The 18,913-nt window shown below is 32.9% G+C and overlaps 1 protein-coding gene across 1 annotated transcript; it reads left to right on the forward strand.

Annotated features, from left to right (window-relative positions):
* Positions 1-851: 851 nt before the first annotated feature.
* Positions 852-18,027, forward strand: LOC129228214 (delta-like protein C; the record flags this gene model as incomplete). The annotated part of the gene is made up of 4 exons (XM_054862877.1): positions 852-981; positions 16,671-16,784; positions 17,319-17,432; positions 17,966-18,027. Coding segments are annotated over exons 1-4 (417 nt in total), but the record flags the coding sequence as incomplete, so codon positions are not given.
* Positions 18,028-18,913: the final 886 nt, after the last annotated feature.

Genomic DNA, 18,913 nt, shown 5'->3' on the forward strand with positions numbered 1-18,913 from the left:
AAGTTTGTCGCTAAGTTGGCGGCAAAACATAGCAACCAAAAGCTTATCGATACATCGCCAAGTGTTTGCCAAATTATAACACCACTTGAGTTTGTATTGAAATTAACAATGATTTTCCCCCAAAAAGGTGTAAAAGACCCCCATTGGAACATCCGAATGCAACCAAAAGTGGATGTGCGCAACTAGATCCCACTAGGAGTCTACGTACCAAATTTCAACTTTCTAGGACATACCGTTTTCGAGGTACATACGCACATACACACATACGCACATACATACGTAAATGCGGACGTCACGAGAAAACTCTTTGTAATTAACTCGTCAAAACGGATATTTCTGATGTTTTTACGTCTTAGGTATATATCCACTTGTGTTTGGGTTGAAATAAAAAACTCAATATTCATTCGGGGGCGAACAAAATGAAAATTAAGGCCAATTTTTGAGTGAATTTTTTTTTCTTGAATACAATGCTTCCTTTACTATGTAAAAGGAAGTAAAAAGCACAAAAAGTTTCAAAACCCAATGAAACGTTTTTGGTTTACAATAATAAAAATATTTTTAACTGAACTCAAATCGTAATTATAATTTCCAGAGCCAAAGCTATAGCGTCCTGTTTCGTTTTGGAAAACCTCCACGAGGTTAAGGTAAGATAAAGGAATCGAAGATTTTATTATCTTTGAAACTGATAACTTACCTCCGCATTAATATCATGGTAGAAGGGGGTTTGAGAACGAATCCTTTGTCTTATCATATTATTATCATACAAAAAATGAACTATAAACCTTGATGCTTTATCAAAAAATTCATGTCGAAGTGTGATAGAAAGTCTTCGATTGCGTCTTCTCGTTTTAAAGATGGAGGGCATGTACTTATTGTTACTGACATTGTTATTTCATTCATTGGCACGGACAAGTAATGGATTTGTTGAAAACCAACGAATTTATAGTGAAAAAATTTTGCCAGGAAATCAGGAAACACCAGGTAAGAGTACATGTAACAGCGAACATAGTAATGTGTGCGTATTTTAAAAGTGATATTGATTTTAAAATGGCATAGAGCATAACTATTTCTTACCTTTACTTTTATAAGACATATTACCTTTTTCTAACCCTATAAATTCGATGAAGCTGCTTTTATATTTCTCTAATGAACAGATGCAAATGTTGAATTCATAGATACCATATGCATGTTTTAGTCAACTACCTATTCATGACATTTCACGCTCTTTAATTCTTGATATGCGTATTTAATATCAAATTGTTAGAAAAGCAAAAACCCCATGACACCCGAGTGTTGCATATTCTGAAAAAACAGAACCGAAACATTTTTTGATGAGGCAACAAATACAGTCATTTAAAAAAATCACCTCTTACTGCATAAATATAGATAATGGAGTTTGACGATTAATGCTAAATTTATCTTTCAATAATAATTATTTTTAATAGCTTGATAGCGGAAATTTACCTAAAAAATGAAACAGGAAAGTAACCTTGCTTTGATCACTTCATTTTTGCATCAATTTAAGTGTTCAAAACTCAAATTTTAAAACTAAAAAAAAAAAAAACATTTACATTTTTTGATCTTTGAAAGCTCTAAACTATGGCTGATTGGTACCTAAATTCATTGTTGAATATTATCTAAAATAATTTAAGTTACGCCCTTTTTTTTTTAAATAACTGGGGGCTCCGCCCTCAGCTCGCTGGCACTCACAACCCCCCCTCCCCCAAAGATTGCTGCGCAAGCTTATTTCGTTCGCAGATATTTATATCGTCTTGCACGAAGAATCAGGCTGAAATACGTGCCACAAATCGAACAAAATAAAAATCCTGCTTTCCCTCGCGGAAAAAAAGGATTTAAGTAAAGAGTTCATTTTATTAGAACCACCGGAACAAAAAGGAACTTGTTGAAAACACGAAAAAAAAACAAATTTTTTATAAGGTATTCATAAAAGAAACTGAACCAAATATCCTAATTTATCGGCTTCACATAAATCTTGTTGAAGTTATGATTTTGGAAATTTTATTTTATTAAAATCGAAAGTTGCATTTCAGTGCAAAATAATTTGTACTCTTTTATGAACCTCGAAGGCCTACAAAAGCCTATATCAGGGTGAAAATTCTGATAAACTATATAAATGTGAGCTAAAACCTAAAATAGGCATAAAAGTCAGCAATCTTTGTTTTATTTTATTATTTTTTCAAATCATATTGTTCCATCAGGTTTTTGGCGTAAGAGCCTTAATAAGCTTTGCTGTGCCAGTTTGATTCCTGTAATCTTCATATATATATTAATAGGCAAGCCGTTTTCTTTCGGTACCGATTTCTCCTCAATTTGTGAACCGATTTCCTTATTTTTTTTTTAGTTCAGTAGCTGATGCCGAGTTTTAGTGTCATCAATAAAAATTTTTGAAATCGAACGCTAATTAAAGGAGATATTGATTTAAAACACATTTTCGTCCTAAATGACTCTTTCTACGCTAACGGATGGTCCAATTTTTCGAATCTGATATGGTTGGAAAGGTCTTTAAAAAATACTCCTAACGAAGAAATTGTCAGTGCGCTCAAGGTCCAATAACCTAAATCCAATAGAAAAAAAGTTATAAGCGTTTTTTAGTTAGCGAAACTCAAAAATTTTAATTTTATCTCTTTTTCATTGTTGAAGTTTATTGTTGGAATCGCGAAATATTAAGTTTTAATTCATTTTTAAACTACTTTTTGTATACGAAAAATGCGTTTTAGTGCTTCGAGTTTGGTATGGTAGGAAAGATGGTGGAAAATACTTCTAAAAACGTTTACTACCCGTTTTACGGCTCAAAAACGGAAACCCGCTAAGATGACAAGAAAAGGAGCTAGTTAGTGAAATGGCTTAACTTTTAATTACTAGCGTTTAAGAGTTAGCAATCAAAACTTAGTGAAAATTCATTGTTATTTCCTTTTTTTACGCGACATAGTTATCGTGAAGAAATTGCTGGATAATATTATGGTGTTGCTTCTCGCTTGAGCGTAAAGAGATGAAATTCTTGCATTTTTGTTTTTATTACTGAGGCTTTTTGGGAAACTGCGGGCATTTAAAATAACTTCATTTTGAATATGTTTTCGCGATTTTAATATTTAAATAAATAATTTTTCGGAGGAGGGAGGACTTTAAATTTTTGATAAAATCACCTTCTGAAGGAAAAAAACACACACATACACACAGCTCCCAATAATACCTGCATTTGCTATCACCACAAACAGATGTCAAGGGGAAACTTTTGATAAAATTAGTGCATTATTACGACTTCCAGTGCTTTTGCATGGACAATTATATGTTACCTCAAGTAGAATTCGTCCATTTGACTGTTGAAAATTTTATATTTCTAATGGCAACGGTCATGCCTACTTTTACAAAGAATATTTTTTCTACAGAAGTTTTACGTATTAAGGGAATTTTGTGGTATCATTTCATTCAGGAAGATTTCCATAATTGTGATATTGGCGAACTTTATCCATTGGTGTCAAATTTTTGGCACCAATGCCACGGGGAGAAATACATTTATTTTGCATTCTTAAAAAAAGAGTAGATAAATGTGTATCTGCAAGGAGTTGACTACGAATGAAGTCCCCCTTTAAGGTGAGGTTCATTTAATTGGAACCGTTCGTGACAAGGGGGAAGAAATAATTGATTAGAGGGACATCAAGCCTTTTTTTTATAAGAACGGTTATGGTAACAGTGTGATATGTGGCAAAGGAAAGAGGCGGTATGGTGAAGTGTGAAACTTTGTGACAAAGGGGAGAGGAATGAAAAATTTTGAAAAATGCATTAGTCAGTAAACCGTAAACAAATCACAAACACGATTTTTTAAATAAAATTGCCCTATTATTCCGACGTCCAGTGTTTTTGAATGGACAAATTTTAACGTAGCAAGTAGGATTCGTTTACTTTACTGTTTGCAATTTTATATTAATAATATTAGAGGTCAAGGCAACTTACTCAATAATGTTAAACTTTTTAAAAGAAATGTTGTTCATCCAGAAGTTATTACGTATAATCTGGGTTTTGCAGTATCATTTCATCCGGGAAGATTTCGATAACTGGGAAATTGGCGCTCTTCATCTATTGGCGTCAAATTTTTGGCACCCATTGCAGCGGGAGAATTTTTTTTTTCTTTGCATACGTAAACAAAGAGTAGGGAAATGTATATTTGCTTACGGTTACCACAAAACAAGGGCAGTCCACGAATGAAGTTCCGCTTTAAGGTGGGGTTCACGGAATAGTAACAGTTTGTTACAAGGGAGAGGAAAGAAATGACAAGACGAACACACAATGCGGAGAATGTGACAACAAGCATTTTCTTATTGGAACGTTACGAAAAACAGCGTGACATGTGACTAAGGGAAGATGGGGTTGCGTGCGAAACTTTGTGACAAAGCGAGGAGAAGGTCGAAAATGTTGAAAAGTGTGACGTCAGTTATGCACCGCCCTTAACCATAAACAAATCACAAAGAATACCTTTTTTTAAATGTACTATTATTGCGACGTTCAGTGTTTTCGAATGGACAGTTGCCACGAGTAGAGTTCGTTCATTTGTTACTTGGAAAATTATGTTTTTGATGACGAAGAAGCAATTTACTCAATATATTAGAATATTACTTATAACACGTCTAGTTATAAGTAATATTGTTCATACAAAAGATTTGCGTATAAACTGAGTTTTGATGCTTTGTTCCATGCGGGTAGATTTCGAAAATTGGATAATTGGCGATTTTTATCCATTGGCGTCAATTTTTTTTGTTTCCAATGCCAGGGCGAAAAAATGTTTTTCCTTTGCATACGTGAACAAAGCGTAAGGAAACATCTATTTGCATTTGACAAAGTCCTGCGGTAGGCCAGAACTTGAATATGTGTTCGTTTATCAGTCAGGATTAATGATAAGATGTTCGCTGGGTGAGCAAAAAAATGAATAACGTCGAATTACATTATTCGTTCTTATACTGTTTGGCAAGTATCTGAAAAATGCGATCATTCTGTAGACATGATATGTGGACCTTCTAAAAAAGAAGAGTGTATCTTTATGAAGAACCAGACAGGAGCGTAAACTTTCATGACGTATGATCACAACGTGACCATATTTTCAGTCGGATTCTCAGTCGGAATATATAATTTTTAGAACGAGCGGCAGTCGTTACCCACCTAAGAATGCACTACAGGACCAGGTTTTTTTATTGGCAAGATTTGTTGAACAATATCCTGCTGACTGATATCAATGCTGATATATCAATGCTGACTGGTAAAAGAAGACATATTCAAGCTCTGGCCTACCGCAAGATTTTGTCAATAAGAGACCAGTTAAGTGAACAGTCAGCTGCACCAGTTAGACAGTTTAAAGTGCCCAAGTTAAACTTCAACTGTCGAGATTACACTGAACTCATAAACTGGCAAACTGAAACGTATGAACCTCCACTAACGAAAGAAATACCTACGTCTGCCATTAAGTCTTTCTTGAAACAATTACTTTTAGGTGAAATTAATTTGGAAGAACCAATTTGTACTTCGGACATCCATAAATATCTATGTCACAGCCAAGCGTGACATAGATATTTATGTGACAACTCTGTTACCATGTGACAACTCTGTGTCACATTGGTAACAGAGGCTTCAGAAGATTTGTGGAGAAGAAAGGCACGATGGTTTCATCTTGAGCAAACAAGAGTCAAGATCAAAAATACCTAAGTTCGACACTAAGTCAAAATTTCATGCTAAACTATTGTTGTTTATGTTGGGTGTTTTTGTCGCAAAAGTGTCCTTCCGTTACCGTTTTTTAAATTTGATTTTAAAAAAAAGGTTACTAACAAAATATTCTTGGCTTCTAGCTGGGGAACTAAACGACAAAAATCAATGGGAAACTGCAAATTGTGATAAGAAGATGCTACTTGGTAGGAATGTTGTTTATGACTCTATATAGGCACTTTCAAAAACCGTTTTAATCCAAGATGGCGGCGGTTTTTCAAAATGGCTTCCATATAAGCGTTTTTTAAATATGTGTCGCACAAAAGAGACTTTTATATCAATTTATAGGTTTTTCACGTCAAGGATCTTGTTTTTTGTGTTAAAAAAAGAGACAGAACCAATTTAAGACCATAAACGGTATTTATTATTAGTTTTCAGCGGGTTTTTAAACACTAAAAAAGCACCGAAATTCAACAAAAAATGATTTTTTCAAATTATTTTAATTCCACTGGATAACTACATTGGTTTGTACATATACTTCAGATTTTGCAACATTTATCTAGATGAAAATCACACGAATGACCCATATTAGTGACTACCTTCCTCCAAATAAAAGCAATGCGTTTCCTAGAAATAAAAATGGAACGAGAAATAAAGATACAGTCTGGAAACTATATCACTGGCGCCACTCAAACAGGGGCGGATCTAGAGGGGGCCATGGGGGCCATGGCCCCTCCCAAAGCCTTGTGATTGTAGGAGTGATTTTAAGAAAAAAAAAATATTAGGAGAAGATAACAAAATTTAACACATACGTTTTACTGAAAAAGAAGTATAAGACTTAATTTGGAGATTAATTATATCCCTATCCTCAAAACAAAACTTTTATTTCCAAAATTTTTCTCCATCTTTTACATCATTTCTTGATTCCAATTACAGACACTTGGACGATCTCTAAATGCTGGAGTATACCAATTATTCACAAGACCAAAGAGAGCCTAAATTTTCGTTTTTATGGCTTAATTTCAAAATTAGGGGGAGAACCCCCTTTTCTCATGCGTTTTCACAAATGCCTTGATATGTAGCAAAAAATTGCATTTTAAGTCTTTTATTTGGAAAAAATGTCAACGGAAACTAGCTTATCCAGCCCTTATCACTTAACTTGCTAAAATGCAACATTACAAACGATTTTTGAAAGGACTTCCTCCCTTCTTAGTTTATATCGTGATGATAGCTTTAAAAGGAGGTTTTTGGAGGAGCTCACGATCTTTCATCCCTTTTCTAAAATATGTATAAATATAGTTAAAAATCGAAACTTCAGAGTCTCAAACGCAAAATATTTTTAGGAAGGAAGGATTCCAAGCACCTTCACACTTCCTTTAATGTAAGCAAACATTACCTAAAGGTGCATTTTTAGGCTGGTCAGCTGAAGAGTTAGAGAGGAGCACCCCTCCTCTTCTAACTTCTCAACGTATAACGACAGAATATTTTGGTTTCTAAGCTTTATTTTCAAAAAGTATTTTGGAGGCACCGCCTGAAACCTGACCTTTCTCCGCACATCATCAAAAATAGACGAAATGCGTTTTTAGTTTCCTAGTTTTCAAAAATTAATCGGAAATTTAAATTTTTAAACATTTTCGAAGGAGATTCCTAAATCCACCCCCTCACCTAATGTCTCGATACCCCGAAAATTGAGTTTTTAAAACTTCATTTTAATAAAATTTCTGGGGAGTTCGGAGTTTGTTAAAAAATTTCGAATGGCCCCTCCCAAAACAATCGGCTGGATCCGCCACTGCACTCAAACGGGGTTGAGGAGGGGTGTATATGGGGGGGGGAGGGAGTACTACAACTTGCGAAATCAAGGGATCATTTGGTAGTAGTATATCAACAGAGTCGTCACCACAAGGTAAGCATTTTCTGAAATCTGCACAAAGCACTAACGTCTCATGTCTACACTTCTCAAGTGAGCATTGTAATATTAATTTTTTGTCACTTGTGCGCATAGTTATTTTTTTATTGTATAGCATATGAAAATCTGCCTTATTTCAGAAGTTTCGAATAAGTGCGCCTTTCTAAAATAATTGATGTAAAAATATTGTAATGCGCCGCTAATTTTCTACTGTCTTTATATTTCGAATTTGAAGCAATGAAGACAACATTCTAAAAATGGCAAAGCAGTTACGTATAGTCCCTCACAGTGACTTGGGCAATGATAAACAGAAAATTATTGATTGGACCATTTGTATATTATGCCAAAAGAGAAATGCTGATATTTTGGTTTGTCCTTCGAAGAATTCAAATGTAACTGCCCGAAACATTGGTTACGTAACACTTGTAAAAAATTTGCAGAAGTTTGATAGTATAAATGCTTTACCGAATACTATTGATTTAAAGTTATTTGATGAAGGTCAAATTGGAATTGAACAAACATTCTCACGACGAGCAGCTAAGTGGCACAAGAAAATGTGAATCGAAGTATAACTGTATCATGTTTGAAAGAGCAAACAAGCGCAAACGCTCTGAAAGTGAAAAAGAATCAATGGCCTCATTGCTTGAACGTAAACAACGATCAGCTACTTCCAAAGAGGTGTTTTTTTTTTTTTTTTTTTGCGATGGTACTGAAACCTACAAGGATCAATTATTTAATGTGACTACATTTGCTGTAGACCAGAAGGTGAGAAAATGTGCCCGTGAACAAGGAAACAATGTTCTATTATCAAAACTAAGTGCTGGGGATATGATTGCTCAGGATGCAAAATATCACGTTAAGTGCTTAGCAGGATTGTACAACAAATCTCGGGAAAATACAACGCAATCAAGCAGAGATATTGATGTATGTGAAGGAGTGGTTTTTGCTGAATTAGTAAATTTTATTGAGAAATATTTAAAGGATTCAAATGAAATAAACCCAGTATTCAATATGAGTGTCCTGACAAAAATGTACCGGACACGACTAATGCAACTGATGGGAATAGATGAACAACAAATGTCTGACGTACACACTTCAAGATTAAGACAGCGAATTCTCGCATATTTTCCGCATATGACAGTAAGCATGACTCGTAGAGAGTATTTTCTGGCATACGACAAAGTTTCTGGTAAAGTCATGCTGCAAGCTTGCAAAGATGATCAAGACGAAGATGAACTTGCTTTATTGCGTGTTGCAAAATTGGTCATAAAGGAAGTGCTACAACATAAGAACACATTCAATGGTAATTTAGATTATGAGTCACAGCAAAAATCCTTCCTTAAGTAAGTTCTTGCTGTCGTGAATATGTTGTTATATGGATCTAATATTGAAGCAAATGAAGTTGTAAGCCAGTCTTCTCTCACTATATCACAATTGCTTTGCTTTAACATGCAGTCACGAAAGTCAGCTAGTAGCACTGCACAAAGACATAAACCTAATAGAGAGACCACACTTGCAGTTTATATAGGACTTTCGATTTATGGAAAAACTCGAAAAAAGGAAATAGTAGAAAATATGCATTCACTTGGAATTTCCGTCTAATATACACGTGTGCTTCAACTCTCAACAGTGATGTGTGAACTTGTAAACGCTAAGCTCCAAAATGAAAAAGTTTTATGCCATCAAAATTACGAGAAGGAATCTTTACAGTAGGGGCGTACGACAACATAGACCATAATCCAACTAGTTCAACCTCCGAAGGTTCCTTCCATGGGACAAGTATATCCATATTTCAATACCCTACTCCTGATAATTTAGGTAAAGAAAGGCTTACTCAAAATATGCAGTATTACATAAACACTACTTTGAAAAAAACGAAGTGTACCCAGTCTTCCAGAAAAGTTTACGGTAGTGAGACCAGCATTTCTTTCTTGAAAAGAACCTGATATTGCAATTGGTCCCGATGTTACTTCAAAACTTATGTTGTCTACCACTGCCATAGACAACAAGAAGGAAGAGATCACATGGCTGAATTATTTGTCATTGTTTCTGAGGTGAAAATAACTGATGGAGGGGAAATACATCAATAATAAGCATTCTACCAAAATTATAAATTGCCAGTATATTCTCAAATTTACTAATTACTATTTTTAAATACATTTGAAATTACTAATTAAGTCGTACTTTAATTAAGAGATTCTAATATTATATTCCCACTAATCATTAAAATAGCTGATTGTTAACAAAATTACTACTTTAACATTAAGTTGGCCTTGATTTGTAAATATTAAAAGTTTTTTTATTATTATTTTTTTTATTTCCGTGAACAATGCATTTATTTTATTTTTTTTTATTAATGAGTAAAATAATTGGAACGTAGCTGCGCCATTGTTTATGGTTGCTTCATGTAGGTAACATTTTCATGTAAGAATGAAAAAAAAAAGAAAACAAGGTTTCGAATTTGAAAAATATTTCCGTTCAAAAGTTACGTTTTCTGGAGAATGACCCGTATACAAGTCAGTTATTGAAAAATATGGATTTTGATAAGCTCATAGACAGTAATGCATCGATTTTTTTTTGTAAAAACTGTTATTCCGTTACCGCTGGAATTCACCGCAGTGAAATACCCAATTTCTTTGAAAGTAAGATAATGCAATATTATGTTTTTATTTCCAAAATACTATTTTTTTTTTCATTTATAATGTTACAATAACTTATCTAAATAAGAAATTAAATAACTAACTTGTAAAAAAGTTTAGATTTTGTGCTTAAATACTTATATTTTGTGAATTTAACCTATTTTTGCTTTGGAAAAACGAAGAAAACTGAAGAAAACTGAAACATCGTCCTACTAACTAAATAACAACTAACTGGTTACAATAATGAAGAACAGTTTTTATAACATAGAGGCACGTGCGCGCTCCTTCTTTTTCGCACACTGCCAATGCGCTCTCTGCTTTAATGTATGCAAGGGATTTAACACAATTTATTTAAAGTCAGGATCCTTGCAATTACCAAGAAATTTTCAAGGAACATATTTGAAGGCAACCCAAGTGTTTTTCTTCTTTGCTGTCATTGGTAGTTTCAAATACTTAGTCCTTGATAAGCTTACAGATATCTGGACCAACAAAGATTCCCTCTTTCAACTGGGCTTCAATTAAGTCAGGGGATTTCTTCCACGGGTATTGGAAGCAGTCACCATCTTTTATTACATGTCTGACAAACTGCTTCATTCTGTATAGCTTTGCGGGCGGTAATAAAATTTTTTTGGTTCAACTAAGCTGTTTCGAATCACATTCTAGGTGCCTGGTTCCGGATTCTGTCTTTTCAGCCATTGTTTCTTAACCCAATGTTGAGTCTTATCGCGTTTGTCCCATTCACAAGTGAAGCACTGGTACTTTGCTGAATAAGAAGCGTGGAGATAACCTTCACAAAAATGATGGCAGCAAATGGTCCAATTGTGATCAGCATACTTGATTTGTTTCAGAATGAGAACCAAGTTTTCATAGAGTTTTCCTTAAATGTACGAGTGTCCAATTGCTAAAGGGAAGGATTGAAGGGATTGGGAAGTGTATACTATAAATTTCGAACTTCTCCACTGCAGAAAATGGCCAAGGTAAGAGAGAAGGAATGCATGGAAAAAAAATAGTTAAAGTACATAAAAAATCAACATAAAACTGAATTTTACACAAAAATGTGACGTGATGGATATTTTGATTATTTTTCCCGAAATTAACATCTAAAACTACATTAAGTTATTACTCATCTTGTATTTTTTTCATCGCAGGCCTGTGTAATTAACGCTCTTAGAAATAAATTTTTAGATTGTGATATTACTTATTTTCAAATCATCGATGCAACTTGCTGCCAGTATGAAACTGATTGCTGAATAATACTTACCTACTTTTTACAGAAAAACAGCAGGAGCTTTAAACTTTCTTCAAAAAAATCTTGAAATGTATTATAACAATGTTTTATTTCATGACGTTCATTTAATCAAAAAAAAAAAAATAAAATAAAATAAAATCCCTTCGACGTGATACAAAAAAAAAAGAAAAGAAAAGAAAAAAAAAAGAAAGAAAGAAAGAAAGCGAAATGTAGGGTAAAGGCACCAGTAACAGACAAAGGTCCAGAAATACACAGTCGTAAGTTTGGAGTTAAATAATAAGAATTTTAGGCGGGTAAAACTGATGTTGCTGCGACCCATGAATATGGTGCAACCATCCAGTAATATCAGAGTGAATTTTATGAGCCTGTTGGTATATACAAGGCAGTGCTGGAAGGTTATGAGCAGTCACCATGAGGTCTGCCGGTGTTTCACTTGTTCATTTGGATTCAATAAGATTTTAGATCCAAAAATAAAGAACTTTTGCACATTTGGAAGAGAAAAAGATAAAATTCTCTCCATTATTCATCCTTTCCTCATTCTATCTGTTACTGGGTACAACCAGAACCGTCGGTGCCTGTTGCTGGGGGTTGGACCTTTTTTTTCGAAATTTAGCAAATAAAAATAGAATTAACTCATTCAGAGGATCCATAAGTAGCCAAACGTAAAAGGAAGAGATGTAGTTGCATTAGAGGAAAATAGTTTTAAAATTCTAAATACATTAAAAGGCTCAGAAAATTGAACTAACCTGAAAGCGATGCCTTAAGCATGTCTGTTACTGGTGCCGTTACGCTACTCCTTTATTTGTCAATGAATATTTCCTGTTATTGAAAATCAATCACATTTTGTCAATTTTAAACATAGTAAGCATATAAAAAATGCAGAATCACATTAGTTTTAGTTGTTTTTCATATTAGTAAAATATCTCCCGAGTTTTGTCAAGAGTGAGAATTTTTGAATCCACTAACAAATCAAAAAACTAACGAATACTTACAGCACAAAAAAAAAAAAAAATAGAAAAATACAGTAAAACAATAAAGTTTTAATTTCAATGAACATCAAACGTTTTATTGTGTGCAATCAGTTGTGAGTGCAAGGAGGGCTTTTAAAGGGACAAATGCGAAAAAGAAAAACCTCGGTTGATTAGAAATTAATATTTTTCTCGTTAGAGTAAGTCGGGGTATCTTGCCCCGTTAGATAAGTTGCCTCAAAAACTGTATTTCACGGTTTCAGAAATAGTGCGCGCCCGTGTCGAAATTTTTTAGAGTATTTGTGTATAAAGAAGGGTTATGCGTACACTACAGCCATTTTTAGTGAGTTTTTGGGTTAATCACAGCGTTATAGCAAAGTGAAAGATAAGAGCGACACTTTTTAACGCTTGTTCTAAGTTAGTACTTTTAAGAATTTTGCTAAAGTAACTAGCGTTCCAATATTCTGTTAAGTTATCTGTTTATACAGTAAGAAAACATCATAAAGAAGGCCGTTATCATTGATTGCAGCAAAATTGGCTTGTCATTTATACAAGAGGTGGTGGGGTGATTAATCTTGACAAAAAGGTAATTTGCTCCACCTGATTACAGACTATTTGCCCCGCTGATGAATCGACACAGTAACGTGCCCCACATTGAATATTATTTACGTGTGTTCATTTGAATCCGAGAATTACCTTTATTTATTTTCTTTTGCCAGGAAACTATAAGATCATGATCGCGTCTGCATTAAGAAGTTTTTATTTTTTAATGTTAAAAAAAAGGAATATTTGAAGACATTTAGTCACAACATTGAAAAAAAAAAAAAAAAAAGACTAGCAAAATGTTGGAAAAAAAACTGAAAACTAAGACGAAAATTTTTCTGGATTGGAGAATTCTTTTTTGAGGTTTACATTTTTTTCTGTTCTATGAAACACAACACATTCGGCTTATTTAATTGCTAAAAATTTTGCTTCAAATCATCGGTGCTCCCCAACTTGTGAGTCGCAACCCTTGTCAGGATCGGATACAAGGGAGGGTCATGGGTACATGATTCCCCCCCCCCCCCTAAACCGTCGACAATATTACCCGTCCACATTGTGTTCAAACACTTAATGAATAAAATGTAAACGACTTTAGTAATCATTTTTTTACTGAATACTTAAAATACTACTTCTTTTCATTATTGACAAAAAAAGTAATTATTCTTTCGTTTTTTTTCTCCATCAACTAACTTATTTCTGGCTGATTTAATACTTTTTATTGACACCCTTCTATTTCATAACTTTTTTCACCTAAAATCGTAGGCTGGTTTGCGGGGAACCAGTGGGACAACATTATTATTACTTTTCAGATGTATGAACAGTAATGCTTCAAAGTTTATAATATAGACGTGACCGAGTGAGAGAGCGTACCAGGTAATTTGAATTTACGTAAATCGGACAAAGTATTTTCAATTCATTTATCATCGTTATAATGAACAAACGTTAGTTACTAAATTTTAGAATTGCGAGTGAGGCCAATATTTGGCATCATTGCAGTATTTGTTCATTTATGCCAGTCATGGGTTTTGAGCAAAAAGTATAAAAATATAAAAGCCGCTTACAAAAAACTGGAAGCTACTGAATCTTGGGTTCAAACAAATGATATATAAACGTTTAATATCTAGTTAATATATATTACTGGTAGCTAATTGACAACATATTTAAGTTGGTATTATTTGTGTATTGAAGCCCAATGAAGCCGCTAAAGCATTCTTGGAATGAATTCTGTCTTTGCTATGTGATAAAAATTAAGAGACCTCGTAACTCCGAGTTAATGTGATTCGGTATAGTATACGTAGGTGTATTTCTGTACACTCGTTTAAAAACTTTTACAGAAGAAAAAAAAAATAGCACCATTTTCATTTTCCTTTTCGTCGATGCTACTTGCAGATGATTTTATTTCTCAATGTAATATATTATTTAAATTTGTTTCTAAGAAGTTGTCATTGTTTTAAATTTTATCAACAGCTTATGTAACTTTTTGCAACTTAATGAAATTTGATTTTGTATAGCTCGCGTTTAATACAAATGCATAGTAATTTTTTTAAATCTAGAACTAAGTAGAATAATTTTGAAAAAGTCGAAAGATGTTAAAAACCACAGTAGATTTTTTTTTCTAATTTCTAAATTTATTTATGTTACAAACATTACAACGCATGAATAAAATGCATTAAGAAGTTTGTTTTTTGTGAAAGTTAGCAATTATTACGTGCTCGTTTTATGATTCTTATTGATTTGCATTCATTTAGTTAACTGTTAATACTTTTTGCTTGTTATACGAAGTTTGGTAGTGTTACCTAAAGTGGGGCATTTTACCTGATGTAGTGAGGCGAATTGTCTGACTATCAAGGTAATCTGCCCCAAAGTAGCAGTTTTGTTTTTTTGCAACAAAAAATTTAATTAGCAGTTTTTGGTCATAATATATTTTATATATTATCTAGACCTATGTTAAAAGAGACCGGAGGTACTATTTTTTATTTTTCGTCATTGTACTTTTTTTAAATAAAGTTTCTGCTTAGGTGGGGCAAGATTGCCGGACTTACTCTATATTATTTCTGAAAGGCCAAAATCAATTAAAATGTATTTGTTTGAAAAAAAAATGACATTGTATTCCGTTTCCTTAATACTAAAATACCAAATCGAAGTGTAGATAATTTTGTTACTTCATAAGAATTTATCTTATCTATACAAAAAACTAATTGCTGCTCTTCAAGCATTTCAATAAATTTTTGGGTCGGAAGTGGATCAGTCTTCGGAAGATTCGAATACTTTCACCTTACTAGCATCTTTACTGTAAAAGAAATCCCCAAATGTAGAGAAGGCTTTTATTTTATTTTATTTTTTTTTTTTTTTTTCATTTTTAGATAGATGCAAGAACAAGCCTTGTAAAAAGGGCGGAACATATAATTTCGAACCTGGAAAAACCCAAACGGCGAATTTAATAATTATTTTCATATAATATCACATTATGATGGGAATGAAATATAACAACAAAGTTTTAATAATCGGTTAAAGTTTAAATTTCAGTGCCTAATATACCTGTAAAATATTGCTTTTAAACGCAGAAGGCGTCAATATAGTAAGAGAGAAAATGAATTAATACAAGTCTCAGCAAGTAATACTCCCCTGTTTTCAACTCTCTATGGAACTACACATTATCAATAATTTAAAAAGAAATTAACAATATATGTTTGTAGAATAAATTTATAAAAGTAAGGTGATTCCAAAATTGTGTAAAATAAAACACATATTTTACTAATTATATTACCTAAAGTAAATTCCACGTGCAATTAAAGTTGCTTTTCTGTAAAAAAAAAAAAAATATCCGTCATTTAAAAATGCTAAGAAATTGTGAACACTATCTTTCGATATTTTGGTTAAAAATAATTTTGATCAATTTAACATTTATTCTCAATTAATATCCCACTGTAAGAGGAGCGAATTGTTACAATAAAGTTTTAATGTTCAATTAAAAATTGATAAATACAACGGAAGTTTTTATTTTATCTACTGATGGGTGTACTGACAACACTTGTAAAAATGGAGGAACGTGCAATTTAGAGACTGAAAAACTCACATGCACCTGTACAGATGAATACACGGGTGATGATTGTGGCACGAAAAAAGGTTTGTAAACACTTCTTACAAAAAGTTTTCGGATCATAAATATTTTTATTGTCTAATTTATCCGAAAAAATAGCTTTTAAACGTAGAAGACGGAATAATAGTAATTGAGAAAATGAATCAATAATAGTTTTAGTAACTGAGAATCTCTTGTTTCTAATTCCCTATGGACTGCACATTACCAATAATTTAAAAACAAATGATCATTATATTTTTCAAGCGTAAATTAGTAAAGTTGATTCCAGAATCTATGAAATAAATCACATCTTTGAATAACTCAATAAACTAACTGTTAAATCCACGTGTAACTAAACTTTCTTTTCTGTAAAACATTATCCGTCATTCAAAAAAGCTTAGAGGTTGTGAACACTATCCACCTACCTCCTTTTTTTTTTGGTATGAACGGATTTACCTAAATTTAGCCATTTATTCATCTAATATCCCATTCGGAAAGGAATGATATGTTACAAGAAAGCTTTAATGCTCGGTTAAAAATCGATAAATGCATACAAAGTTTTAATTTTTATGTATAGATAGGTGTACAGACAAGCCTTGTAAGAATGGAGGAACGTGCAATTTAGAGATTGAAAAACCCACATGCACCTGTACAGATGAATACACGGGTGATGATTGCGGCACGAAAAAGGGTATGTAAACACTTCTTACAACAACGTTTTCGGGTTATTAATATTTTTTTGCCTAATTTATCCGTAAAACATAGCTTTTAAACGTAGAAGACGTCAATAATAGTAATTGAGAAAATGAGTCAATAATAGTTTAAGTGACTGAGAATCTCCTGTTTTTAATTCCTTATGAAGCTGCACATTACCAATAATTTAAAAACAAATTATCATTATATTTTTCAAGCGTAAATTAGTAAAGTTGATTCCAGAATCTATGAAATAAATCACATCTTTGAATAACTCAATAAACTAACTGTTAAATCCACGTGTAACTAAACTTGCTTTTCTGTAAAACATTATCCGTCATTCAAAAAAGCTTAGAGGTTGTGAACACCATCCACCTACCTTCCTTTTTTTTTTGGTATGAACGGATTTACCTAAATTTAGACATTTATTCATCTAATATCCCATTCGGAAAGGAATGTTATGTTACAAGAAAGCTTTAATGCTCGGTTAAAAATCGATAAATGCATACAAAGTTTTAATTTTTATGTATAGATAGGTGTACAGACAAGCCTTGTAAGAATGGAGGAACGTGCAATTTAGAGATTGAAAAACCCACATGCACCTGTACAGATGAATACACGGGTGATGATTGCGGCACGAAAAAGGGTATGTAAACACTTCTTACAACAACGTTTTCGGGTTATTAATATTTTTTTGCCTAATTTATCCGTAAAACATAGCTTTTAAACGTAGAAGACGTCAATAATAGTAATTGAGAAAATGGGTCAATAATAGTTTAAGTGACTGAGAATCTCCTGTTTTCAATTCCTTATGGAGCTGCACATTACCAATAATTTAAAAACAAATTATCATTATATTTTTCAAGCGTAAATTAGTAAAGTTGATTCCAGAATCTATGAAATAAATCACATCTTTGAATAACTCAATAAACTAACTGTTAAATCCACGTGTAACTAAACTTGCTTTTCTGTAAAACATTATCCGTCATTCAAAAAAGCTTAGAGGTTGTGAACACCATCCACCTACCTTCCTTTTTTTTTGGTATGAACGGATTTACCTAAATTTAGACATTTATTCATCTAATATCCCATTCGGAAAGGAATGTTATGTTACAAGAAAGCTTTAATGCTCGGTTAAAAATCGATAAATGCATACAAAGTTTTAATTTTTATGTATAGATAGGTGTACAGACAAGCCTTGCAAGAATGGAGGAACGTGCAATTTAGAGATTGAAAAACCCACATGCACCTGTACAGATGAATACACGGGTGATGATTGCGGCACGAAAAAGGGTATGTAAACACTTCTTACAACAACGTTTTCGGGTTATTAATATTTTCATTGCCTAATTTATCCGTAAAACATAGCTTTTAAACGTAGAAGACGTCAATAATAGTAATTGAGAAAATGAGTCAATATTGGTTTAAGTGACTGAGAATCTCCTGTTTTTAATTCCCTATGGAACTGCACATTACCAATAATTTAAAAACAAATGATCATTATATTTTTCAAGCGTAAATTAGTAAAGTTTATTCCAGAATCTATGAAATAAATCACATCTTTGAATAACTCAATAAACTAACTGTTAAATCCACGTGTAACTAAACTTGCTTTTCTGTAAAACATTATCCGTCATTCAAAAAAGCTTAGAGGTTGTGAACACCATCCACCTACCTTCCTTTTTTTTTGGTATGAACGGATTTACCTAAATTTAGACATTTATTCATCTAATATCCCATTCGGAAAGGAATGTTATGTTACAAGAAAGCTTTAATGCTCGGTTAAAAATCGATAAATGCATACAAAGTTTTAATTTTTATGTATAGATAGGTGTACAGACAAGCCTTGTAAGAATGGAGGAACGTGCAATTTAGAGATTGAAAAACCCACATGCACCTGTACAGATGAATACACGGGTGATGATTGCGGCACGAAAAAGGGTATGTAAACACTTCTTACAACAACGTTTTCGGGTTATTAATATTTTTTTGCCTAATTTATCCGTAAAACATAGCTTTTAAACGTAGAAGACGTCAATAATAGTAATTGAGAAAATGAGTCAATAATAGTTTAAGTGACTGAGAATCTCCTGTTTTCAATTCCTTATGGAGCTGCACATTACCAAT

Source organism: Uloborus diversus, chromosome 8 (assembly GCF_026930045.1).
Source record: "Uloborus diversus isolate 005 chromosome 8, Udiv.v.3.1, whole genome shotgun sequence".
NCBI classification, from domain to species: Eukaryota; Metazoa; Arthropoda; class Arachnida; order Araneae; family Uloboridae; genus Uloborus; species Uloborus diversus.